A 27761-nucleotide genomic window follows, 5' to 3' on the forward strand; every position below is an offset into this window, starting at 1 on the left:
TATTAGTAAAATTATAACCATTAATACTTACAAATTGTTTCCGATCTGTAAGATAGGAGCGAAACCAGTCACTTGCAACACCACGAATACCATAGTGTTCTAATTTAGAAATCAAAATGTTATGATCAGTGGTATCAAAAGCTTTTTGTAAATCTATAAAAACACCACAAACAAAATAACCAGTGTCGAGAGCTTTCCTGATTTTTTCATATATACTTATCAATGTATGGCAGGTAAAATGTTTTAAACGAAAACCAAATTGAAATTCATTTAAACAGTTAAAAGAGTTAAGAAAAGAGTACACTCTAGAATACATAAGTTTTTCAAGAAGTTTACTAATGTCAGATAAAAAAGAAATAGGTCTGTAGTTAGTACATAAAAGTTTAGAGCCGTTTTTAAATATTGGAACAACACAAGATAATTTTAGAACATTCGGAAAAGTTCCATTTACGAATGATATATTAAATAGTTTAGAAAGAATATTTAAAATTCATAGTTAAAATCAATAAGAATGTTTTTACAATCTTGGAATTATCTAAAAGAAAACTTTGCAATCAGTAAAAGTGAAATACCATTCACAAGCATTGGTTCTGATCACGTATTGGAGCAAGAAAACAAAGTGATGAAAGAAACTGGCAATGTAAAAGGCTTGACTCAAAAAAACCCTTCTGGTTTGCAATGCTTTTGCCTAACTAACTTATTCTAAATGCACTGTCTAAAGATTTCTGTAATAAGAATAATAATAGTTCTCAAAGTTGATCTTGCCATTATCAGCTAACTGGATTAAATTGTAACAGGTTTCCTAGAAATGTTCAAAAATTACTGGATGCATTTTAAACGTTTTTCAGTTTTCAAGGAAATGAATCATTGATGAACATTATTTCTAAAACAACATTACCTGTAGAAATTCCAAAAAGTTGTTACTATAGAACTGGCTTTTTTTTTGTTGATAAATATATAAAAGTGATGCCATCTTGATATCCATGCCAGTGCACTCAAGCTTTTTAAAAAAGGTATACAATTTTACCTTATTAATAAAAAGCATTTAAAATGACATTAGTCAATATGAAAAATTAAACAAATTAAACAACTTCAAATTCCATTAAAACAATCCTTCGTGCATATATTCAATAGATTGCTTTGAACATATTTTTACATTAATACAAATTTTCTAAGTAAAACTCAGTACACAGTAACCCTCACTAAATCATAATAAAATATTGTTAAAAAGCAACTACTTTTTAGTTTTAATGAATTTCTTAACAAAATTTTATTACCAAATAATAAGTCACAATGACTTATTTGGTAATAAAATTTTAACAACACAATGTTGTTAAACCTTTTTGAATGTTATCTTTTGAGTGTGCAGCATGAATACAATATGTAACTTCTTTCACTGAAAACATTTTTCACACTTTTATTAGTATAATGGTGTATATTTATGTTTATGCTTTAGCATTGAATAAAGAAGAATTGCCTTAACAGGGCCAACAACATGAGTTTTGAAATGGTGGGTGAGGGTGGGAGACTATTGTTTTTTTCTCAAAAAATGTCCTCCATATCAAGAAATTTCTTAATTTAAAAAAAAAAAAACTCCTTTCGAAAAAAAGTGGGAATGTGCCCCTCTGACCACATTGGTGGTATCGGCCATGCTTAAGTGGAACTAATATCTCATTTCAGCCAGTTCAACTTATCGGGAATTCGCTATAGTTGAGCATTCGTTAAGTCGAACCAATTTCCTTGGTCCCTTGGAGGTTTGAGTTATTCAAGAATTAGCTATATATATATATATATATATATATATATATATATATATATATATATATATATATATATATATATATATATATATATATATATATATACATATATATATATATACATATATATATATATATTGTTTTTGAACGCTTCGATGTTTATTGAGTATATTTTTTAACGAAAAAAACAATGTATTTTTTACCTGATGATTGCTAAACGCATGAAACTTTTAGTAGTAAAAATAATGTAGTTATTTTTACTTAATCTTGTCAAAAAATCAATTATATATATATATATATATATATATATATATATATATATATATATATATATATATATATATATATATAAATATATCTATATATATATATATATATATATATATATATATATATATATAGACACACATACATATATATATATATATATATATATATATATATATATATATATATATATATATATATATATATATATATATATATATAGACACACATACATATATATATATATATATATAGACACACATACATATATATATATATATATATATATATATATATATAATATATATATATATATATATATATATATAATGAAAAATGTATGTCAAGCAAAATAACAACTTCAAAAAAAACAAAATATTACAAATTATATTTATTTAGCACTAGAGACCTTTGAATGTTTCACCAGTAGTGCTAGTTTAAGTGCTGTTATGCAAATAAATTTTTTATTTGTTATACAAAAGTATAGTTTTTAATCAATTAAGGAATTGTTGCTATTAGTTATCATTGTCTAATGTTTTTTAAAAAAGGAAGTGTTAGTTAAAAATATCATGCTTTTGTTTATGCAAATGACTTTCATACGACAATAAATTTTTATAGCTTTTAAGTTTTAGAAAAACAAAAACAGCGCCTAAAATCAGAATGCAAAATACTTACGATATGCAAAGATAATTTTCTCACATCACTTAAAAATGTTGATATAGAAATCCCCAATAGTCATGCAACCAATGAAGCTCTACAAGATAGATTGTTGTTGCGATACGAAGAGTGCAAAAATGAAGATAAATAACAAATTGATAAAAATTGGTAGAAAAAAATTCTTTCTACTAAATCAGCTTTCGATAAAGATTGTCAATATCTCAATTCTAGAAACTCTTGATTTAACTATCAAAAAGAAAAAGAAAAGGAAAAAAACAATTTTGCAAGCTTTAATTCTTTATCAAATAATATTATAAATTACGACCAATTAATAAATAGCGCACCTTCAAAAAACTGGACAAGCACAATCTGAAGAAAATACAACCAAAGGTCATCAACTTATCCAGCAAAAACCTGACCACTTTCCAAATATTACTTCTAACAAAAGGTCCTAATTTCTGCCCAACAACTAAAGGTAATTTCTTACATATTAATTCAGATATTAGACAATTCACTCGGAAACTTAAGTTAAAAGAAAATTTTATGAAACCCAAAATAGTGATATTAGTATTTTAAAGAAGAAATCTAATTATAATGTTAAAACAACTCTTCCGGAACTCAATTAAATAATTTCGAAAATCAAACAAATAGATCAATTTGAACATCTATCAGTTGATAATATTTCATCGCAAGAAAGAAAAGCTCTTAAAGAGCTGAAAGAAATAAAATATATTGAATTAAAAAAGCATACATAGATAGTAGTTTAATTGTGATGGACCCTACATATTACAGCGATAAACTTGTCAATCAAGATCATCTATCTTCTTCAATTATGTATGAAAAAACAAACTCAAACTTTGATAGACTAGTTTTCAAAAATCTTTTTAAAATGATTAATAAACATAAATGCCTAACACAAAACGAGATAAACTACATTACAAAGTTTGAATGGAAATCAAGCAATTTTTAAGTAATTCCCAAAATTCACAAATGTAAAGAAATAATCAAAAAAGTCCAAAAATCTAACTCCCTATTTATTGAAATGCAACCACCAAACGATCTAAATGGTTGACCTATTATCGCAGGAATCGACTCACATTTAAGCCAATTTCTGCACTTAATTCTCTTATTGTATGGAAACAAAAAACTTATATAAAAGATAATTGGGATTTTTAAAGAAAATTTCCAAGAAAAGTGGATTTAGATAGTATTATTCTTAAGTGTGATATTATTCTTAAGTGTGATATCTTTTCACCACGAGTCCTGACAATCTTGAATTAGAAGCATTAAAATTCTGGGTTGAAAAACATAAAAACCTAATACCTGAAAGAATTACTACCAATTTCATTATAGAATCAGCATCCTTTATTTTAAAAAACAATAATTTCCTCTTCAATAAACAATTGTTTCACCAAATTACAGGAACAGCCATGGGCACAGACTTTGTGCCAGACTATGCATGTCTTTCAATAGGATTTTTAGAAGAAACTATACTTTTTCCAAAAATTTTACCTAGGTTTTTTTTAAATGACGAAGTTCAAAGTATTTAACAGTTCTTCTTTAGATATGTTGATGATGGTTTTAACATATGGCCTAAACATCTAGATATAGAAAAATTAAAATTGTCACTCGCTGAATTAAACAAGTTTACAATTGACTATGACATTGAATTAATTGAAAAAGAAAATATTTATAATGTACTACCTTTACACTACCTTTACAATTGACTACCTTTACAATTGACTATGACATTGAATTAATTGAAAAAGAAAATATTTATAATGTAATTAATTTTTTAGACATTTTTGTCATTCTTCAAAATAACAAATATATCAAAACGAATATATTTTATAAAGAAACTAAAGCTCATGTTTATTTAAATTTTTATTTTAATAATCATCATCCTTACCACATTAAAAAGAACATTCTTTTAATCTTGCAAGAAGAATAATTGTATTTACATCTGATTATATCACAGAAAAACTGCGTTTAGCGGATCTTAAATTATTGTTGAAAGAATGTAATTATCTGGACAATTGTATTGAAAAAGCATTTCATAATGCAAAACTGCAAGGACCAGCTCAACAAAAGAAGGCTAAGGAAATCTTTCCTTTAGTCACTACATTTTACAGTAATATAAACTGCCAGTCTATACTAACTAAAACTAATCTTCTATTCAGTCTATCCTCTAGTGAAAGAATACAACAAATTTTTTCTAATATTAATCTTGTAATAGCTTACAAACAACAAGCAAATTTACTGAGACAATTTACTTCTGCTAAATTTAATTCCTTACCATCTAACAATAAAAATATAGGAATTTTTAAATGTAATGATAGTCATTGCAAAATTTGTCTATTTTACCTGCAAGAGGTAAAAAATTTTGAAACATCCAATGGTACTATCTTGAACATTAAAAGTCACATTACTTGTAACATCAAGAATGTAATTTATTATTTAAAATGTTTATTGTATAATGGTCAATCAACATCGCATAAATAGTCATATATCAAGTTGCAGAACCGGCCTTTCAACTGACAGATTTGACAACCATGTGTATGGTTGCCAACGTATAAATAATAAAATAATGGAATTGTTTTTCCAGCTTTATGTTATTCTAAAACATAAAAGTTACAAAAATTTATTGTCGTATGAAAGTCATTTGCATAAACAAAAGCATGATACTTTAGTTATATATATATATATATATATATATATATATATATATATATATATATATATATATATATATATATATATATATATATGTATGTATGTATGTATGTATGTATGTATGTATGTATGTATGTATGTATGTATGTATGTATGTATGTATGTATGTATGTATGTATGTATGTATGTATGTATGTATGTATGTATTTATGTATGTATGTATTTATGTATGTATGTATGTATGTAGGTATGTATGTATGTATGTATGTATGTATGTATGTATGTATGTATGTATGTATGTATGTATGTATGTATGTATGTATGTATGTATGTATGTATGTATGTATGTATGTATGTATGTATGTATGTATGTATGTATGTATGTATGTATGTATGTATGTATGTATGTATGTATGTATGTATGTATGTATGTATGTATGTATGTATGTATGTATATATATATATATATATATAAATGCACACATATATAAGGCGTTTATTTTCAAAACATGGTATGCTCTGTTTTTGAAAAAAAGTTGTTTTTTAAAAACTTATGGTTTGTCTTAGGTATTTAAGGACCTAGCAGACATTGTATACGATTATTTGATAAACGCGGTATATCCCTATATTTTTTGTATTGTATATATTGGTTGTAATTTTAAAACTCAGTGTAGAGTTTTTTAATTTATTTTTAAAGTGCAGTATTTATTGTGACCAATTTGTGGCAAATGTTACTTCAGCGAAAGTACATCGAATTTTATTATGTGGCATTAATAAAAGATGATGGTTTTATGAAGGCATTCTTTTGTTTCCTATTTCCCAAATAAAAAACAGTTTTAATGCTTAAAACAAAACAAAAAAAGCATTTCTTCATTCTATTTGAAGGAAAGTTCTTTCTCTATTGTAATTTAAAATTAAATATAAAATAAGTTAATATTTTGTCTTATTTAATTATCTGAAATTAATTTAGATTCATAGTCATAAATTTTTAAACATAAAGCATGAGATCAAAAAAAACAATAATAATATTTTAATCAAGCAATGATAGTAGTTGTCAAAAAACATTTAAAAAAAAATTCAAATTATACTTTATTAAAATGTCATCAAAGCAATTTGCCAAATGGAAAAAAATCTTTCACATTCATAAAAAAAATCCATCATGGGATGACATGCGTATGACATCATGAGACTACAAATGAGTCTTTAAAGCTACTAGAATTATAAGAATATAGGAAGACTTTATCCATCAAACGAGGTAAATGATGAGAAGGAAAAAAAATTTTTAACAACACATCAGTGGTAAATAAGATTCTTTTGAAAAAAAACCAGGCTTGTCTAACAGAGAAAGAGTTAAAAAAAATGTTTCTAGTAATTTTTGGTAAAGACAATGAAGAAATACTTCAATTACAATTTTTCCAGGCAGCTAAATACCCAAATCATTCTGACAAACAAAATTCCACTGCCAAAACACAAGCACAAAGACTTTACACCCAAGTTTTGACAAAATTGAATGGCTGCATTTTAATGGACGGTGAGACATACATAAATGCCGCCATTCAATGTGACTTTAGTCAAGTATGTGACTTTAGTTAAAGTAGTAAGTATGTGACTTTAGTCAACTTCCGGTGACAAATATTATACTTCAATGTTTGTGGCAGTGTAAGCAACAAGTATAAATACAAACTTGTGGATAAATATGGCAAAAAAATACTCTTATTCCAAGCAATTTATAGTTGTGGAGAATAGAATAGAGCTTTTGTGACATCATCAACTTTGAAATTTATGTTCAAGAGTACCTTCAAAAGTGACTTTTGGCACTCATTTGATTGCAAAGGATATATGCGTAAAACAGGCAAGACTATTAATTCAGTACAAGAATTGCTGAAGGCATGGTCAAAAGCAAGAAAATGACAATAACAGTTGCAGAAATTAATGTACACAATCATCAGTAATGTACGAATATTTTTTAGAAATAAAGAAAAATTTTGAAACTAAAAGTATTTTTATACTCTTAGTATAAAAGTATTTTTAAAAGTATTTTTATTTCTTAACTTTGAATAAAAACTAATGAAATTGTTAAAAAACAGTTATTTTAAATATTTTTGAAAAGATTTTCCTTTCTCATTTTTTCAATCTCAAACTTTAGTTTATATTAGCTTACTTGTACATTACTTACATTTTAATTATCATTAAATATTGCCATGATCACATTAAACATACAGAATTATACAATGAAATGAAACTAATTATAATAAAATGTTTAAGATTTTTAAAACTTTCTTAATATTTGGTATGCAGATATTTTTATAAAATAGATATTCATCATTTTGTTGAAAAGCTATGATTAGATTTCGGTACTTTAGAATTAAATACGAATTTATAAAAAAAAACTTTTTTTAGTTTATTTACATTTTATTAACATGATTTGAAATAGTTTGTGTGTGTATATATAAATTTATATATATATATATATATATAAATATATATATATATATATATATATATATATATATATATATATATATATATATATATATATATATATATACACACACACACACACACACATTAAACAACAGTTAAATAAAACAAAATATTTTTCCAAATATATGAGTCATTACTGTGTGTTAAAGAAATAGAAAAAATGAATTATAAACTATTCTATGTACTATAAAAAATTCTTCATTTGTTTCATAAAAAGTATTTATACATTTTGACCAATATTTTTATGTAATTAATCAAAGTTAAAAAACATATTTTTACTATATGTAATGTTTTTATAAAATATTTTTACAAAATAAAAGGTTAAAAATGTTTATTACTATTTAAAATTGTATTGCTTTTCGAATTTATATATATTCAGCAATGCCAACCTAATTGCCGGCCTAAAAGTGTTTGAGGTTAACAAAAAATTGCTCACCTTGTTTCTATATTTTATGGTAACCCCTTAGTGTCAATTTTTTTTTGCCGACCTCTAACAGTGTAAGGTCAGCAATTTATTAGCAACCTCATTTTTTTTATTTCCGAGGGCATATCATATAAAAAATATAATCAGTATTTTGAAATGAGTTATATAAAGTATATAAGTAGAAAGTAGCAAAATTTAATAAGAGGTTCTTTTTATTAGCCATGCAGGTTGCTGCTGAGAATTTTTCAGCAGCTATGAAAAATGTATACGAACCAGAATGGAGTTCAAGAGAAGCTGCGTTTGAGTTATTTGAGGTACTAAATAAACTCATTAAATATTCAATTTCAATATTGCTTGTATTTACCTTAACATTACCTGAATCTTAACAGCATATTATCCTACATTTATTATCGATTGAATTATTGCTCAGCTTTGTAAAATCGTATTGTATGTATGGCATTTTATATATTGTTTAGAGTGCAAACTCGAACTGGACAAATTTAAGTAAAAGGCTAACAGAGGAAGTGTTGGAACCTTTAACATCATATCAAAAACCATTTTTAGAAGTCAAGGTGAATGATATATTAAAAAAAAATTTTAAACTTTTTAAATTGAAATATTTTTTTTTATAATAGAGTAATTTTTTTTTTAATTATGTTTACCTCATAAAGTTTGAGGGGTTTCTATAGTTAAGAAAGTTTCTCACTTTTTTTTAACCATAATTACTACCCTTTCTCAACACCATAGCTTAGAAACATGAACCCTGACAAACTAGGCTGCTGTGTTAATACATGGGTTGAGTATAATACTAACAATTAGTTAGTTGGATAACCACTACACTGCTACTATGATAGTAGTGGAAAAAGTGGTGGTGTTTTATACTTGTTTGTTATACTTGGTGTTTTATACTTGTTTGTAGTGACAAATACTAGAATAAAGATTTTGAATTCAGCTAAATTTTAGTTTATGAGGCTACAAAAACTAAATTTTAGTTTATAAGGCTATAAAAACTAAATTTTAGTTTATCAGGCTACAAAAACTAAATTTTAGTTTATAAGGCTACATAAATTAAATTTTAGTTTATAAGGTTACAAATATTATGCTAAATAGTTATGCATAACATTTATGTTATCACTAGAAGTGTTAGCATATTTTGCGTATCTTTAATTATTCCCATAAAATATAAACATGTTTTTTTTAAAAAAAAAGTTAGTTTAGAAAACCAGAATGAGATTAAAAACTTTAAATAATTTTTTTTAATTGATAGGTTACCTGCCCAAACCAAAACCCTCAATCAATGTAGCGGCACTTCTTGCATGTTCTACCTACTTGTCAGTCGATGTGACAGCACTCTTTGCATGTTCTCCCATTTTCAGTCGATTTTATAAAAATGAAAACATTTTAAATACTTTTATTTTTATTAAAAGAATAAAAAAATTTACATTTTTGTGGCTTTTTAAAAAGTAATCAAGTTTAATCAATTAAGTTTATTTTCAAATAAACTTAAGTTTATCAATTTTAAACACAAAGAATTATTAACCGTATGTTTTTTTATCACAAACGGTAATTGTAAAGCCTGACTCGCAACGGAGTGCTGCTACATCAACTGAGGGTTTGGCATGGGGCAGCAATCTTTTCTTTCATTATTCTTTGTTTTTTTCTTCTTTTTCTGAAAATTCATATTTAATTAATGTAACAAAAATATGGTAACAATTTGTTACATATATATGCTATAGTAGATGCTATAGTATGAATCACCTTCAAAGAAAAAAGAGAAAAATACTTTAAAAAAAAAAAGAAGATATTTCTATCTATTACCTCTCTTTTAATTGCAATTTTCTTTTGTAAATCAATATCTGTATCACCAACTAAGAAAATAAAATTTTTTTTTATAGTTAAAACTTTACTTTTTTCTTAACGAGTTGTTAAAAAACTACCGTTTGTTTTTGGCATTTCAAATTAATATGCTAAAGCTGTACTATACAGCTGCTGTACAGAGAAGTGAAATAATTTATTGAGAGTTAAAAGAAAAATTAAAAAATTTATATTGTATTTTGTTGAAGGCTTAATTAATAAAATAATTAATTAAAGCTTAATCAATAAAAATTAAATCTTTTAACAGTTGAGTTTCATTCTATTGGAGTTTTACAGTTGGGTATCATGCTATTAGAGTTTTATGGTTGAGTATCATACTACTAGAGTTTTACAGTTGAGTATCATATTATTAGAGTTTTACAGTTGAGTATCATACTATTAAAGTTTTATGGTTGAGTATACTATTAGAGTTTTATGGTTGAGTATTATACAATTAGAGACAAAAGTGTAAAATTACATCACATATGCTAATGTAATGGGTTGTAACTCAATATTAAGTTCATTGTATTATTATTTAATAATACTTGTTAATAGTTTAGAGAATTTTATGTTCATAACTCATGATCTGGATATTTTTTTTTGAGTTCAGACAAAAATTCAAAAAAGAGCAAGGAAACTTGTAGACTATGATCATTCAAGACATACTGTAGATGTAAGTTTCTATATTTTATTATTATATTTTTTAATTTTTTAATAATTTTATATATTATTTTGTATAGCTAATAGTATCATTTTTAATAATTATATTTCTTAAGATCTTCTTAGTCTTAGAAAGTAAAGTCTTAGAAAATAAACATCATTTACATTTTAAAAAGAATTTTTAAAATGTTTCAGACGCTTCGTGCAAAAGGAGCAGCAAAAGTTAACGATGCTAAAAAGTTAAATCAGGTTTTAATTTTTGTTAATATTAACAAAAAAAATTTTGTTTTAATTTTTTCATTAAACTTTTTTCAATAAAAAAAAAACTTTAATTAGAACATTTATTAAATAATAATACTAATATTTATTTAATAATAATTTCTTATTATTAAATGTAATTTCTTATGTAATTTCTTATTATTAAATGTAACTCATATAAGAGGTCATGTAGAAATACTGCAAAGGGCTTTATCCTATTTATCTTAGAAGGCTCTTTTGAGAAAATTTTTTTTACTATATCAGGCTTGGTCGGGAAAGGCGTGCGATCGCACTCTGATCTTGACCACGCATACAATATTTAGTTGCGACAACTTGCCCACGGCTTCATAGATGTTTTGAGAACATTTCAAAAAATAATCAAGCGCAAAAAAGTTCAACTGGACCGATGAGAGACAATTACAAAAATTAAAAGCTGCCTGATTAAATTGTTATAAAATAAGTTTAGAATAATTAATAAACTTCGTCTTTTATAATTAAGCGACACTCTTTTATATAAAGTAAAAACTTACTATTAATAATTGTTTAATAAAGAAACAATTGTTATTCAATTTATCAAAGAGTTTAGTATAATTTCTTTTATTTGAGTACTTCTGATTTATTTCAACAAGATTCTAATAAACAAACGTTTGTTGATTTATTTAATAAATAAAAAAGTCAATCTTTTTTTAACCATTTCGCGCTTTACGTAGTTCGCCTGAGTTTTGTTTTTACAAATTACATACGATTCTTTGTAGTACGACGAACAAAAGAAACAATTAAATCATTCAGTTACTATGACATCATCATAGATGTTTTGAGAACATTCAAGTATGTTTCCATGTTTGTCCGCATAACAATAAGTTTTAAAAATACACGCAAAAAAATTAAATTCATAACTTTAATCTTTACTAATTAAATGATTTTATATTGACGAATGCTTTAAAAAGATTCGCTAATATAAATTTGTTTTGTTTTAATACGTTGACTTATTGTTGGAGCCACACACACACAGATGTTTAAAAGATTTAATAAAATGGCAGAGTATAAACTTTTTAATAACATATTTTGATCTATATTATTAAAAAGTTTTATATATACAGCATATAATATATACATATATTAGCTTATACGCTGCCTTTTTATTAAATTCAACTTATTTATGCAATCGTATAACAAGAATATGACAATCAAAGATATCATATATATAATGCTAAATATATTTTCGTCCTTCAGGACTCTTAAGTAATGTACATAAATATAAAATTATGTGGGATAAAATTTATATTACAAATTTTTTATCCGTCCGATTCAGATATAGAACTTATATCTTCACTGGTGCAGCTTTCTTCGCTACTATAATCAGTGGCAATACTAGCATTAGCTGAATCAAGGAAAAAAACTCTTCGCTTATCTAAGAAAATATCCACAGCACGACTTAAAATATCATCGCGTTCTTGTTGAGTGAAATTCGTGTCATTCCCTGCTATGATTATTGAGTCTTCCATTGTTGAGTGGTTCATCTTTAAACGCCTATCAGTCAAAATCACAGTCAAAATACTGAAAACGCGTTCGACAGCTGAATTAGAACCAGCAATACACATCAGAAGTTCAACTAAAAGACTCAAGTTTGGAAACTTAATTTTATAATAAAGAAAAATATTCTGCCATATTTGCAATGGTGTGAGTGCAGTGGTGTACTGCGCATTTATTAATAGTTTTGCAGCTCTCCATTCCGAAAGAACCATTTTAAAATCCATTCCTAATTTTTCTAGAGGGTAAAAAAATTCGTTTAGTAATAAAGATATGCTGGCATCACCATACATGCTGTCTGCTATCCATACTTGCGGATCTAACCAATCCATTGATTCGAATATGGGATTTAACAGCGAACTAAATCTATCGTTTATTAATGGCAGAATGATTTCAATTGCTAATTTTCTTACTTTAATGGCAGAATGAATACATTCAAAGTTAAGATTAGCCATATTGTTGAGTTCAATCTCAACAAACTCAGGGTTTGATTTTTTCAATTCGTTACCTTCTTTGAAATACGAAGAAAGAAGATTGGTTGAACCATCTTTTTCATTGATTTTAAACTTGAGTAAATATGAATCAATAATATTATCAATATCTTCATGGCTTAATTCCGCTAAGCTAGCCTTTGTTATATCCACCGCTGGTTTTAACTCATTCACCATTAACATTTGTTTTTCAAAAACCAATGATAATGGTGATAACTTTTCTAAGATGTCCAAATAACTACAAACCATACATAATAGTCTGTAGTCATGCAACCGTTTGGACAATCCAGAAAGTTTAGCACGCATATCTGCTTTAGTGTCGCGATCAGCAAGAGTATTATCGAAACCCACAATAAGCGAAGGCCAATTATGTAAAAGTTTTGTAAAGCCGCGTCTCCTGTGACTTATAAAGCGCGTTCCAAATATTTTAGGCAACGTGTAAAATGTAATGTTCAAAGCCTCAGCAGCTTTTTTAACTGCGCATTTTAGCTTTCCAGAATTGCGAAATAAATTAAATATGGAAATGTAAAAACGTTCACACTCTTTATACTGGGAAATATCTTTCACAGCATCTTTTATTGCTAATTCTAAACGATGGTTTACGCAGTGAATTTTTATCAGCCACATTCTATCTTTTTTTAATTGTGTTAACACGCCATTATAAATTCCAAAATTAACGCAAGCTCCGTCGGCCGTAGCGCTTACAAGTTTGTATTTGTAAGCTGACGCAGTTAAAGGAACACTACCGGTTTCAATAAAAATGCTATCAATAGCCTTTTTAATGGTATTGGCATTCATACCACCCAAACTGTTCATATCAAGTAAAGAAACTACAAAACAGGCAGGGGTCCCTTCGCGTTCAACGCGCACAAGAATCAACTCTTTTTCATCCTTTGTTTTTCTAGCCTGAGAACCATCGGAAAGAATGGAGAAAAAGTTTGTTTCATTGACAATTTTAGCAACTTTTTCTTTAATGGCACTGGCAATGCATGAGATATATTCACGTGCTAAAAAAGAAATTAAAAACAATAAAATAAAAAAATAATAATAAAACTAATATTTTTCAAATTAAAAAATAAAATGGATAAATCAAAAGGATAAGACCATTCGAATGTAAAATCTTAAAAAAAAAAAAAAATTAAACTTTCATTATAATAGTAACGTAACTTTAATTTGATTTTTTCATTTGAATTATTTTATTAAATTACGAAAAAGAAACTGAACCTAAAAATCAATAACCTGCTTTATTGTTGTCTTTTCCTTGTAAAAGGAGTGCACCATTAAGTCTTTGGCATTTGATCAGTGTCTTGAAATGGCAATGTGGCATGCTTGGTTTTAGAGCCATTTCATAGGCTGTTCTAATCATCTTTAATAACGCTTCGCGGTTGTCTTGTGTAATAGTTAACAAGTTTTCCATATCGAGGTTAGCAATACAACTACTTCCAGGATCTTCTGAGTTACCATTATCAATCAGCACCGCTAATCTATGGCTTTGCCCTCTAAGATGGCGATCAACCTTTATTATTATCAAAGAAAAAATCACGGTTCAAATTAAGCAATTTTCTAAAAAATTTATTCACTTAGTAATATAATAAATTATAAGATAACTACAGTTATAAGTTATATAATGGTAGAAAAATTATGTTTAAATTAATTCCTGGAGTCACAAATTAAGAACAAGCTAATTATTTTAATTTTACCTGATACTTTGTCACCACACAAGTTCCCTCCGTAAACGCTTTCAAAGAATGATTTGATACTCCTTTAACTAAAGCATCCGTTAAAATTTCAGTTTTGTTCCTAGCACAAATCTTACACCATATTTTGACAACTAAGCCATTTTCTTCCGTGTATCCAATAACTGATTCTTTCCCCCACGAAAGAAAAGTTTTTAAGTTCTTAGATATTGGTTTACTATCTTGAATTTTTTTTGCTTCAGATGTCATTCTTACAAATTTGTTATACTTAAACTTAAATTTACTTATTTCTGTTTTAAATACTTATTAAAATGAAAAATAAAAAAAAAGCCCACTCACTATTCATAATCAGTGGTAAAGCAGTTCCGCTTCCTCCTCGTAATTTATTTTTACCTTTTGAGTTTAATCATAAAAAAATGCTTTCAGATAGTTTGACGTATTTAAAATTTGGTTTTGGTTAGTAAAATAAAAAAAAAATATATAATTCATTTGGAATGTAATTTTTTTGGATACTGATCATTATAGACCGCTAATTCAGGGGTCTAGCACATTGCGGAATTGTTTTTAACATTTTTAAAGATACTGCTAAAAACAACGTTCTAACATTGTCATAGTAACTGAATGATTTAATTGTTTCTTTTGTTCGTCGTACTACAAAGAATCGTATGTAATTTGTAAAAACAAAACTCAGGCGAACTACGTAAAGCGCGAAATGGTTAAAAAAAGATTGACTTTTTTATTTATTAAATAAATCAACAAACGTTTGTTTATTAGAATCTTGTTGAAATAAATCAGAAGTACTCAAATAAAAGAAATTATACTAAACTCTTTGATAAATTGAATAACAATTGTTTCTTTATTAAACAATTATTAATAGTAAGTTTTTACTTTATATAAAAGAGTGTCGCTTAATTATAAAAGACGAAGTTTATTAATTATTCTAAACTTATTTTATAACAATTTAATCAGGCAGCTTTTAATTTTTGTAATTGTCTCTCATCGGTCCAGTTGAACTTTTTTGCGCTTGATTATTTTTTGAAATGTTCTCAAAACATCTATGAAGCCGTGGGCAAGTTGTCGCAACTAAATATTGTATGCGTGGTCAAGATCAGAGTGCGATCGCACGCCTTTCCCGACCAAGCCTGCTATATTATAAAAATGATTAACAAATAAATTTTTATTCACTTTTTTTTTATGGTTCCACAAATTAAATTCTTTACTGTCTGAATTAAAGTGTTGTAAACTTTGAGTGTTTTTATATTAGTATTTCTCAAGTTTTTGAGTGTTTGGTTTCTCAAGTTTTTGAGTGTTTTTATATTAGTATTTCTCAATTCACTTAAAGTAAACTTTGAGTGTTTTTATATTAGTATTTTGCATAATAAAACATAACCATATTTAACATCATCATCAAAACAAAATAGGTATTTGCAAAAAGTATTTACTATTACCAGTGTTGGGGTCAAAAATATTTGATCAAATACAAATAAAAATATGTTAATTTTAGATTTCCAAATACAAATATATGCAGTCAGCATTTTCCAATACTAATACAAATACAAATGTTTGTACTTTAGGTTAAGAAAGATTTTTTTCAAGACAAGACTGATAAAATGGTCTACTAAATAGAACAATGAAAACAAGTCTTCTAACAAATAACCCTTAAAAACAAATTTGTTAGAAATGAAAAAATAAGGAAACTCTTAATGTTTTTCAAAAAAACACCAGTTAACCTAGTTTACTTAGTTAACCTAGTTTACTTAGTTAACCTAGTTTACTGAATTACAATAAAAGTAGTTTTTTTCAATTAAAACATGCAACCCTTAAAACCATTTAGTTTTAATTTTAATTATTTTTTGTGTAGCCCAACACCAGATTAATAATTGTTATGTAACTGTGGAGTTAAAACAATGCCTTACATTAAGTTGTTATTCTGACATTAAAACTTAAACATAAAACATCAAAAATATTTGCAAAATGACTTTTATAAGAGACTTAATTTTTCTAAAAACTTTTACATTTGAATCTGTTTTACAAGAAAAAAGGAAATTTTATCTTTATGTTTGATTAATTAAATAATAATTTTAATAAAAATGCTATTTGAAAAGTTAAAGTTTTAGTTCTCCTAAACAAACAAAATCGTAGTCGGACTAAAAAAATTTTGTTCTTCAAATTGAAGTTCCAAATGACCATGCTGTAAAAAGTTTAATAAAAATTGTTTTCAAAACATGAAAATTTTTTTAACGAGAAAAAAAAAAAAATCTGATTCATGCTTTTAAATGTTTCAAAAAAATGGTATCAACAGTGGAAAAAAAATGTTAGCAACAGTTGTAAAAACGGTAGGTAAAAATTTTTTGGTAAAAAGTGATGTCTGACAAATTTATTATTTATAATAAAACTTGGTGTATAATAGTTATAGTTTCAATAAAATATTTATAATGCCTGGTTATCTATTCTTCAATAAAATATTTATAATGCCTGGTTATCTATTCTTCAATAAAATATTTATAATGCCTGGTTATCTATTCTTCAATAAAATATTTATAATGCCTGGTTATCTATTCTTCAATAAAATATTTATAATGCCTGGTTATCTATTCTTCAATAAAATATTTATAATGCCTGGTTATCTATTCTTCAATAAAATATTTATAATGCCTGGTTATCTATTCTTCAATAAAATATTTATAATGCCTGGTTATCTATTCTTCAATAAAATATTTATAATGCCTGGTTATCTATTCTTCAATAAAATATTTATAATGCCTGGTTATCTATTCTTCAATAAAATATTTATAATGCCTGGTTATCTATTCTTCAATAAAATATTTATAATGCCTGGTTATCTATTCTTCAATAAAATATTTATAATGCCTGGTTATCTATTCTTCAATAAAATATTTATAATGCCTGGTTATCTATTCTTCAATAAAATATTTATAATGCCTGGTTATCTATTCTTCAATAAAATATTTATAATGCCTGGTTATCTATTCTTCAATAAAATATTTATAATGCCTGGTTATCTATTCTTCAATAAAATATTTATAATGCCTGGTTATCTATTCTTCAATAAAATATTTATAATGCCTGGTTATCTATTCTTCAGTTACTTGGTGTTATTAAAATATTTTGCAACAGAAAATGTTGTTTTAATAATTACACAAAGTGCAATAAAAGTTATCTATTGATTTTTTTTTACACCATCAAAAGTTATTCATGGGTTATTCTATGTTCTCCACGTTGTTCAACCTTAATTTGAAATCTATCATTACTACTTTTTTAGGCAATAATGTCAATGCTATTCTTTTTATAACAAAATGTGTTGCTAATTAATTTACAATATATGTAGTTACAAGCCATTATAATGTTGGATTTAAGAGACATAAAACATGACTTATATCAATGTGGTTTTATAGCTTTATACTGTTGTTAGGTTATTTATTTATTATTTATTCAACTTGTTTCTCCGCGCAGCGGCCTTGTTCGTCAAGGTTTGTGTTTCGGAGTTATAGAGTTGAGAGAGGGTTATAACCACAATTAAGTAGCCTCCTCATCTGTAGTGGCCTTCTGGGCCTTGGGGAGGTAAAATAACAAAAAAAAAAAGAAAAAAAAAATTTATTCTTTTCTGAATGCATTAAGTTTTAGTTTTTGCAATATTTAATTCTGTTGTAGATATTTTATATTTTAAATTTTATTACTTGTCTTTAATTCTATTATCTCAGTATCTTTTCTTAGGTAAGGAGACCAAGCCTGAACTGTAAATTATTTTCCATACAACTTATTGGTGGATACGAAAGGCTCCTACAAAAGTCACTTGATTTGGTGTTAAAACTGCTGTTTTAATCTGAGTAAATTTTAAATCATTTGAAACTAATGTACCCAGGCACTGTTTGAATGTTGATTCTTTTACAAGTTTAGTGTGATAATAAACATTATAATCAGTAGAGGAGCAAGAACTAAGCCCTGTGGTACATTAATGGGTACACTGGGACCCATTCTGATGATAATCTCTAATACAACTCTTTGTTATCTACCAATTAATCAATCCATTTTAATAGTTTAGTATATGTCATATAGGCACAGATTGGCTAACAACTATTTAAAAGGATTGAGATTTATCAATTGAGGTTTTGAAATTTGACTTTGACAAATGTCTTGGCACAGTTGGTATACATAACACCAGCAGTAAATTCTAAGTTCATTGCCTGTGTTATTATGTCCAGTATTTTTTGAGAAGATTTGTAATTTATGAACAAAAACTGTTACCTCATTTGTGAACAAATATTGTTCACAAATTGAACAACATTTAAAAACATTGTTGAGCATTAAGGTTGTGTGTTGTGAAAAAACTATATGTAAAACATTTCATAGTTTTTCAAACTACAGACTAGTCTGTGATTTGATGCCAAAAATGGTTATGACATTAAACTTTTTCTACAAATCTGGAAAGTTACTTGTACATATTGATTTTCTGTAAATCAGTGTGATGCAAGAGATATTGCACATTTTTTACACATTCTTAATATTCGCGACCCTTAAAAACTTTCTTTTACTTCTTGTTCATCTCTTTTGTTTTAACTTCTTGTTTATCTCTTTTGTTTTTACTTCTTGTTCATCTATTTTGATTTACTTCTTGTTCATCTCTTTTGTTTTTACTTCTTGTTCATCTCTTGTTTTTACTTCTTACTCATCTCTTTTGTTTTTACTTCTTGTTTATCTCTTTTGTTTTTACTTCTTGTTCATCTCTTTTGTTTTTACTTCTTGCTCATCTCTTTTTTTTTTACTTCTTGTTCATCTCTTTTGATTTAACTTCTTTCTCATCTCTTTTGTTTTTACTTCTTGTTCATCTCTTGTTTTTACTTCTTACTCATCTCTTTTGTTTTTACTTCTTGTTTATCTCTTTTGTTTTTACTTCTTGTTCATCTCTTTTGTGTTTACTTCTTGCTCATCTCTTTTGTTTTTACTTCTTACTCATCTCTTTTGTTTTTACTTCAAACTCATCTCTTTTGTTATTACTTCTTGCTCATCTCTTTTGTTTTTACTTCTTGTTCATCTCTTTTGTTTTTACTTCTTGTTCATCTCTTTTGATTTAACTCCTTGTTCATCTCTTTTGTTTTTACTTCTTATTCATCTCTTTTGTTTTTACTTCTTACTCATCTCTTTTGTTTTTACTTCTTGCTCATCTCTATTGTTTTTACTTCTTGTTCATCTCTTTTGATTTAACTCCTTGTTCATCTCTTTTGTTTTTACTTCTTGCTCATCTCTTTTGATTTAACTTCTTGTTCGCCTCTTTTGTTTTTACTTCTTGTTCATCTCTTTTGTTTTTACTTCTTGCTCGTCTCTTTTGTTTTTACTTCTTACTCATCTCTTTTGTTTTTACTTCTTGCTCATCTCTTTTGTTTTTACTTCTTGCTCATCTCTTTTATTTTTACTTCTTGTTCATCTCTTTTGTTTTTACTTCTTGCTCATCTCTTTTGTTTTTACTTCTTGTTCATCTCTTTTGATTTAACTTCTTGTTCATCTCTTTTGTTTTTATTTCTTGTTCATCTCTTTTCTGTTTACTTCTTGTTCATCTATTTTGTTTTTACTTCTTTTTCATCTCTTTTTTGTTTACTTCTTGTTCATCTCTTTTGTTTTTACTTCTTGCTTATCTCTTTTGTTTTTACTTCTTGTTCATCTCTTTTGTTTTTACTTCTTGTTCATCTCTTTTGTGTTTACTTCTTGCTCATCTCTTTTGTTTTTACTTCTTGCTCATCTCTTTTGTTTTTACTTCTTGTTCACCTCTTTTTATTTAACTTTTTGCTCATCTCTTGTTTTTACTTCTCGTTCATCTCCTTTGATTTAACTTCTTGTTCATCTCTTTTGTTTTTACTTCTTACTCATCTCTTTTGTTTTTATTTCTTACTCATCTCTTTTGTTTTTACTTCTTGCTTATCTCTTTTGTTTTTACTTCTTACTCATCTCTTTTATTTTTACTTCTTACTTATCTCTTTTGTTTTTACTTTTTGTTCATCTCTTTTGTTTTTACTTCTTGTTCATCTCTTTTGTTTTTACTTCTTGTTCATCTCTTTTGTGTTTACTTCTTGCTCATCTCTTTTGTTTTTACTTCTTGCTCATCTCATTTGTTTTTACTTCTTGTTCATCTCTTTTGATTTAACTTCTTGTTTATCTCTTTTGTTTTTACTTCTTACTCATCTCTTTTGTTTTTATTTCTTACTCATCTCTTTTGTTTTTACTTCTTGCTCATCTCTTTTGTTTTTACTTCTTACTCATCTCTTTTGTGTTTACTTCTTGCTCATCTCTTTTGTTTTCACTTCTTCTATTTCTTTTTTTTCAACATCTTTGCCTCCAAAAAGGCTGCAAGCAACCACTATTATGAGTTGGAAGAGAAAAGGTGAAGTTTATAGACCAAGATAACGATTGACAGACGACTTGAAAGATTGGCAAAAATGTCTGGAAGTTTAAAACTAGTCTGATTTGATATTTAATTTGTTGTGTGTAATTTGTTATGGAAGTTTCAAACTAGTCTGTGAATTGATATTTAATTGTTTAATGATTTTATGTTAAGCAAGTGTTTTTTTTTTGTAGTTGTTGAACCATTTATTATTTCTAGGCTGCAAATTTTTCATGTAGCTATGGGATCAAACATATGAGCATTAGGGGTATGACTAAGAAGCACATTTCATTTTCTCAGAAATGACATAATTGCAAAAGATGAACTTTTACTTGTTTTAACAAAAAATATTAATACTTTTTTCCAAATCACAAAAAATTCCCCCACCAGCGCAGATAAAAGTTTGGTCCCAGCAGTCTTAAAATACAAAAAAATTCAAATTTTTGCATTTATGGTAGGGCAGGGTCACTTACAAATATTTCAAAAATACTTTGAGTTATTTTTGTACCTTGATCTATTTGATTTTAAATTGTGTTTTAATTTTTTAGTAAAGATGATGGTAATGGTTGGTCCTACCCATTTGAAAAAGTCTGTTGTTCTTATCTTTATTCAAAAAAGTTGTGAGAAAAATTTAGCCCTAGTTGAATTACGATTTAGAATGGGTATGGCTGCACTGAGTGCAAAATTTATGTTGTAAATAACAGTTTGTAAAGCATTGACAGTTATTCAATTTTTAAGAAAAGTATTTTAAGGCAAAAGCAATTAAGAAGATATGACTAAATTAAGATTTCCGATGGCCACCATCAGTAGTTTGTGTCCTAATATAATATCATTGCAATAAGGGTAGGTGATTCATAAAATTGTACAGTCATGGCGCAGTGGTTAGAGCGCTTGATTTATAAGCAAAAGATCCAAGTTTTGAAGCGAGCTCTGGATACATTTAGTGTCATCAGCAAGAAAGGAGGCATATATATATGTATATATATATATATATATATATATATATATATATATATATATATATATATATATATATATATATATATATATATATATATTGTAGTAATTATATAATTATTTCTTAGTAAAAATTGCTCAATACCAAAGTAGAGCAATATAAAGTAAAAACTAAATAATTATAACACTCGAATTACTTCAAACATAACTCAGAGTTTCACACAAACTTGCAATCATCAAATGTTACAAATCTTAAAAATAACAACAAAATATTTGTTAAAAGTACTATGGAGTGTCCTCTTTAATGGCATTTACATTATTGATCATGTAATTATTTTCATGGCGACACTTAGGCACATGTTCCTTTTGTTTGTTTAACAAAGGCAATTGTGATGAAATTATATGATATTTCTCTATCAAACTTAAGTTACACGATTTGCCTCTAGGTTTCAGCCTGATCTAAAATTTTTCACTAAAGGGCAGGATTTAAACTCTTCTTTATAACACTCTACACAAATTTAGAAAGCTCAGTGGAATTAGCTTTACTTTCATGAAAAAAAGGATTTTTATATAATTTTTTAGAATGGCTGTAATACATTCTTAAAATCCACTAGACTTAAGGGAACTATTATAAAAAGGAGCTTTTGGAATATTTTTAAGTGACCCTGCCCCTATTATATATGCAAAAATTTGATTTTTTTGTTTTTTGGACTGCTGGGACTAAATTTTCATCTGCCCTGGTGGGGGAGTTTATTATTCGATTTGGAAAAAGGTATTATTATTTTATGTTAATACAAGAAAAAGTTCATCTTTTGCTGCTATGCCATTTCCGAAAAAATGAAATGTGCTTTTTAGTCATACTCCTAATGAGCATACTATCTCTTGGTGATATGACAATGGTTGACATTCTGAAACTGCTGATTTAATAGCCCTGCTGTTAGATCAAGCGTTGAAGTCTGCATGTTTTGGTTGATACTCTAGTTTAAGCAATTTTTGTGTTGAAATTTATTTTTTAAGAGATATTTGTGGTATATAACTTTGTGTATAAATATCTTGTGCTTGTATCCTTTTTACATAAAAAAAATCTAAAAGAAAATTAAAATTTATTTGATTTAGTGTTCAATTTATCACATTTATGGTGGTAAATATGAATGTTTATAGCTAAGAATTTTAAATGAAATTTAAAATTAACATTTTTTGATAATGAAATTATTCATGGTCTAAATTTTTAAGTTTTTACTGGGAATGTTTTTTTGACACAATATCAAAAGAAATGATTTTTTGTTTTTTAATTTTAAATAAAATTTTTCTACTTAAGAATTTTTTTGACTAATCTGAACTTGCAACAGTTCAAAATCTTTTTTTAAAGGCCGAAGAAGATTATCAAAAAGCCAAAGAAATATTTATTGATTTGACATCAGAACTATATGATGAACTACCCGCACTTTATGACAGGTATTTGCAATTATGATTTTTGAGGTTAGGCATTATAAGGCAGTTATGAGCTTATAATTTTACTTCTACTGTTATGTTTTATTTTTAAGTTATTTTAAGTTAACAGAGATTGTTCAAGAGAGAGATTATTTAAGATATATATATAGAGAGATTATTTATATATATATATATATATATATATATATATATATATATATATAACAAATATGTTGCTTTTGAGAGAATATTGTAATAGTATCTTTTCTTATTCTCAAACTAATTGCTATTAGAAGCATTTTCTGGGTGGTAGTTTGACCATGCTACCTCACATGCAAAAATCTGAGGTGTAACTGTTGGTTTCCAATAGCAATATTATTGCTATAACCTGTGATAAATATGCATTCTATTCTCTCTTTACTTAATAAAAATTAAATATTGCAGCAGCTTTAAAGAGTGTTACACTATTACTGTTGCTAATTCGATATGTCTAATTTCAATGACTTATGACTAAAGCATAACATGGCAAATAACAAACAATTAATAAATGTTAATAATAGTTAAAAAAATAAATCAGTGTATAACCATAGTGTAAAAATTGAAAAATTTCTATTGTTATTTTAAATACATTAGTAAAGCCAAATTTTTTTAATTTTTTATGAATTGGTGCAGTCGAATTGGTTTTTATGCAACCAGTTTTCAAAGTATTTTTACCTTAGAAGAGGTTTTTCACAGAGAAGCAGCTAGGGTGTGTATTTGTTATTTTTTAAAAGATTTTTGATGAATATAAATTTTTTTTTAATCAATTAATAACTATTTGTAGATTTTTTTTTAAGCTAAAACATGAACTTAATGATTTGATGGACCAACTTATCACTGACTTTTCTGCTGGAACTTTTAGTACACGTAAACCATTTTGCTCAGGGATGTAAGTAAAATTTTAAGATTTTTTCTTTTTTTATAAAGAAAATTGAAAAAATTTTTAAAAGAATTATCTTTTCTTATTTTTTATTTTTTGTCCTGTTTCTATCTTGTGACTTTTATCTTTTTTCTTCTATCTTTTTTTTTTATCTTGTAACTTCTATCTTGATACAAAATGAACAAATTGACTTTCCAGAAGTCTGCAAGCAACTATTATTTATGTTAGAAAGAATTATGTTCCTCACTTCTTTACTTTCTTGGAATAATCTTTAATTTCTAGGAATTAGATTCCTAGAAATTAAAGATTGTTCCTAGAAAGTAAAGAAGTGAGTTAAAGAATAAGAAACAATTGACAGTCAATTGTTTCTTATTTTTCTGTCTAATTTTTCTACTATCAATTGACATTAGATTGTCAATCGGCAGTAGATTGTCAATTGACAGTAGACCTTAAAAACTGTGAGTTGGACAACGTTGTTGAAGTTGGGTGACATTGCTTTGGAATTTTCTCCAAACTTTAATATTGTTGTTTAATGAAAAAAAAAAAAAAATTTTTTTGACTTAAGTTTTTTGAGTATGACCAGTAAAAACCTGCAACTTGGCTTAATGACAAATTATGCGAGATTGAGAACGTTAAAGAACAAAAAAGTATGGTAATGAAGTGAAAAGTGGCTAAATGAAAGCACATTAATTGAAGTCCTTACAATTCAATCAATAACAACCATCAACACTGATAAAAAAGATAAAAGAATTCAAATTAAGTTTCTCAATAAGTGAATCTTGTAAATTTTGCGAAAGGTAAGATTAAGCAAGTGAAAACTTTTAAACAATTTGGTGGAAATTTTTAATTGTTTAATACTTTTTGGACTTGAATTATTAAAGACAATTTGGTTCAAACATAGATAGTACTTGCCACCCTATGTAATAAAGCTCATCAAAAGCACTATCAGGGACTGTTAATTATTTGATATTTTACTGATGTTAATATAATCTGTCTCTTTGAAAGTTTTTACAGAGTTCAGAAGTCTTTACTACCAGCTCCAGAACCATTAAACTGAGTTTTTGAGCTCATTATACAATTTTTTGAGCTCAAATTTTGCTAAGAACACAAGGATTTAACTGTTAAAATGGGAACATATTATGCTCTCAGATTAAGTGCAAACTTAAGTAGTTTATAGCATGCAAAGTTAATGTTTGCTGCCAACTAAACTCATGATTCAATACAAATTCAAATACAAATATGTATTTGACCCCAACTCTGGTAGCATGACTCTATCAAGGCAATAAAAAGAGCCATAATCTTAATAGAGGTTAAAAAAAACCTTTCTATCCAATAACGTTTGTCAGATGGTTTGGGTATCAGCATGTAGAGAAGTAGCAGCTTCAATAAAAAATGGTAAAAGTAGAAATAAGATAACTTGGAAAGAATACATTACATATGCTATGAACAAACATAAGTTAACCCTTTACTGGGTATTGGACTTTGCAAAAAAAATCAGAAATGAGCCTTTATATAGGATTATGCAAACCGTCATTATAACTTTATCAATTTTAGAAATGTTTAATAACATGTAAAATTTATGAAACATTAAAAATTCAAAATTACGAAGGTCAATCAGTTGCATCTTATATTTTGTTGCTATATGGCAACAAGGCTCAGTTAAAGGAAAAAAAATGCTCATGATTTTTTATATTAGAGAAACAGTATAAAAGGAAAAGGCTTTGATGATGATCATGATCATGTGGATCATGATTTATATATAAATATAAATGCAGTTTTTATATATAAATATAAATGCATATATATATATATATATATAATATATATATATATATATATATATATATATATATATATATATATATATATATATATATATATATATTTCATGTCAAACCCGGCCCCAATCTTGGTCAAATTTCAAACCTGGTCACTTATCACAGCTATTTCAATGACTGTGACCTTTTCAGTATTTTTGTTTTGTTTTTGAAATAAAATGTAAAACAATTTTTTTACTCGATTGATCAAAATAAAAGTAATAAGATTTTTTGGGTAAAAAAAGTGCAAAAAAAGTTGTTTAATTGTTTTCAATTTTTGGTATTTTTGTGCTTATAATGTATGTATGTATGTATATATGTATGTATGTATATATGTATGTATGTATGTATGTATGTATGTATGTATGTATGCATTTATGTATGTATGTATGTATGTATGTATGTATGTATGTATGTATGTATGTATGTATGTATGTATGTATGTATGTATGTATGCATTTATGTATGTATGTATATATGTATGTATGTATATATGTATGTATGCATGTATGTATGTATGTATGTATGTATGTATGTATGTATGTATGTATGTATGAATGTATGTATGTATGTATGTATGTATGTATGTATGTATGTATTTATGTATTTATGTATTTATGTATGCATTAAAAATAAAACTACATGATATGGAATATAGGTTTGGGAATGATTTTAAAGGAAACCACTATAATAATTTTGAAATAATTTAAGCTGGTGTGGTTTTTCTAAAATACTTTTATAAGCTTAAATATTTTGAGTTACTATTTTGAGTTTCTAGATTTTCTGGATTCTTTTTACTCTTAAATTAAGGAAAAAAACATAAAACACAGCTTTGTGCTATTTTTGTATTTTTGTAATTTTTTCAATCAAATTCATATATATATATATATATATATATATATATATATATATATATATATATATATATATATATATATATATATTTAATTGCATAAAAACTATGGTTTTTTAACTAGAAATAAAGAAAGTGCATTTTTTTTAGTACAAGTTTTTGATAAAAAATTTTCTAATTTATTTTTTATAAAACAATTATTTTTTTGAAATTATATATTATTTTGCTTCTTTTGAGTAGGTTGACCTACTTTTGACCTACCAGGTTGACCTACTTTTGAAGAAAATTTTTTTTTTTAATATTAGGACCCTGTTAAAAAGTAAAGTTAATTGAGCTGTTACAAAATATTGGAATAATGTTTTGAAATTTTAAGGATTTATTTTTTTCATCGATTAACAACATTTAAACATCTAGCCACTTAATTATTAAAAAAGAATATTTTTTGAACTGGTCTAAAATACATATATGTCTTTTAATATACGGCATGCTACTTGTGTGACAGATGTGCACAAGTACTGAAAACCATCAGTACAGAGATGCTTGATACAGCACATCTTCGTTGATAATTTTTAAACAAAAAGTTTAAAAATTATCAACGAAGATGTTTTTGTTTTTTTTCCAAAACTTGAAAAATT

At 26.2% G+C, this 27761-nt stretch overlaps 2 protein-coding genes across 3 annotated transcripts in view; one reads left to right on the forward strand and one right to left on the reverse strand.

The window, feature by feature from the left end:
* The window catches only part of LOC101240442 (amphiphysin), a 49343-nt gene that overhangs the window by 8086 nt on the left and 13496 nt on the right, over positions 1–27761 (forward strand). For both annotated transcript variants that reach the window (XM_065809030.1, XM_065809029.1), the window contains exons 4-10: positions 8485–8579; positions 8742–8837; positions 10730–10792; positions 10975–11028; positions 23476–23561; positions 24210–24285; positions 24374–24465. In XM_065809030.1, coding sequence (XP_065665102.1) covers positions 8485–8579; positions 8742–8837; positions 10730–10792; positions 10975–11028; positions 23476–23561; positions 24210–24285; positions 24374–24465 — 562 coding nt within the window. The remainder of the gene's footprint in view (positions 1–8484; positions 8580–8741; positions 8838–10729; positions 10793–10974; positions 11029–23475; positions 23562–24209; positions 24286–24373; positions 24466–27761) is intronic.
* On the reverse strand, positions 11309–15220 carry LOC136086717 (zinc finger protein 862-like). Its single transcript, XM_065809028.1, has 3 exons — positions 14759–15220; positions 14298–14574; positions 11309–14065 (listed from the first exon to the last, which is right to left on the reverse strand). The coding sequence occupies exons 1-3, from the start codon at positions 15002–15004 to the stop codon at positions 12333–12335; spliced, it is 2256 nt and encodes a 751-aa protein (XP_065665100.1). The 5' UTR covers positions 15005–15220; the 3' UTR covers positions 11309–12332.

Source organism: Hydra vulgaris, chromosome 11, assembly GCF_038396675.1.
Source record: "Hydra vulgaris chromosome 11, alternate assembly HydraT2T_AEP".
Taxonomy (NCBI): domain Eukaryota; kingdom Metazoa; phylum Cnidaria; class Hydrozoa; order Anthoathecata; family Hydridae; genus Hydra; species Hydra vulgaris.

Bases quoted from the DNA above. Each gene is read 5' to 3' on its own strand.
- LOC136086717 (XM_065809028.1), bottom strand. From the start codon at position 15,004: ATGACATCTGAAGCAAAAAAAATTCAAGATAGTAAACCAATATCTAAG. The intron at 14,575-14,758 runs GTAAAATTAAAA...ATAATAATAAAG, and splicing joins GTGTGGTGACAAAGTATCAG to GTTGATCGCCATCTTAGAGG. The intron at 14,066-14,297 runs GTTATTGATTTT...TTTCTTTTTTAG, and splicing joins AAAAGACAACAATAAAGCAG to CACGTGAATATATCTCATGC.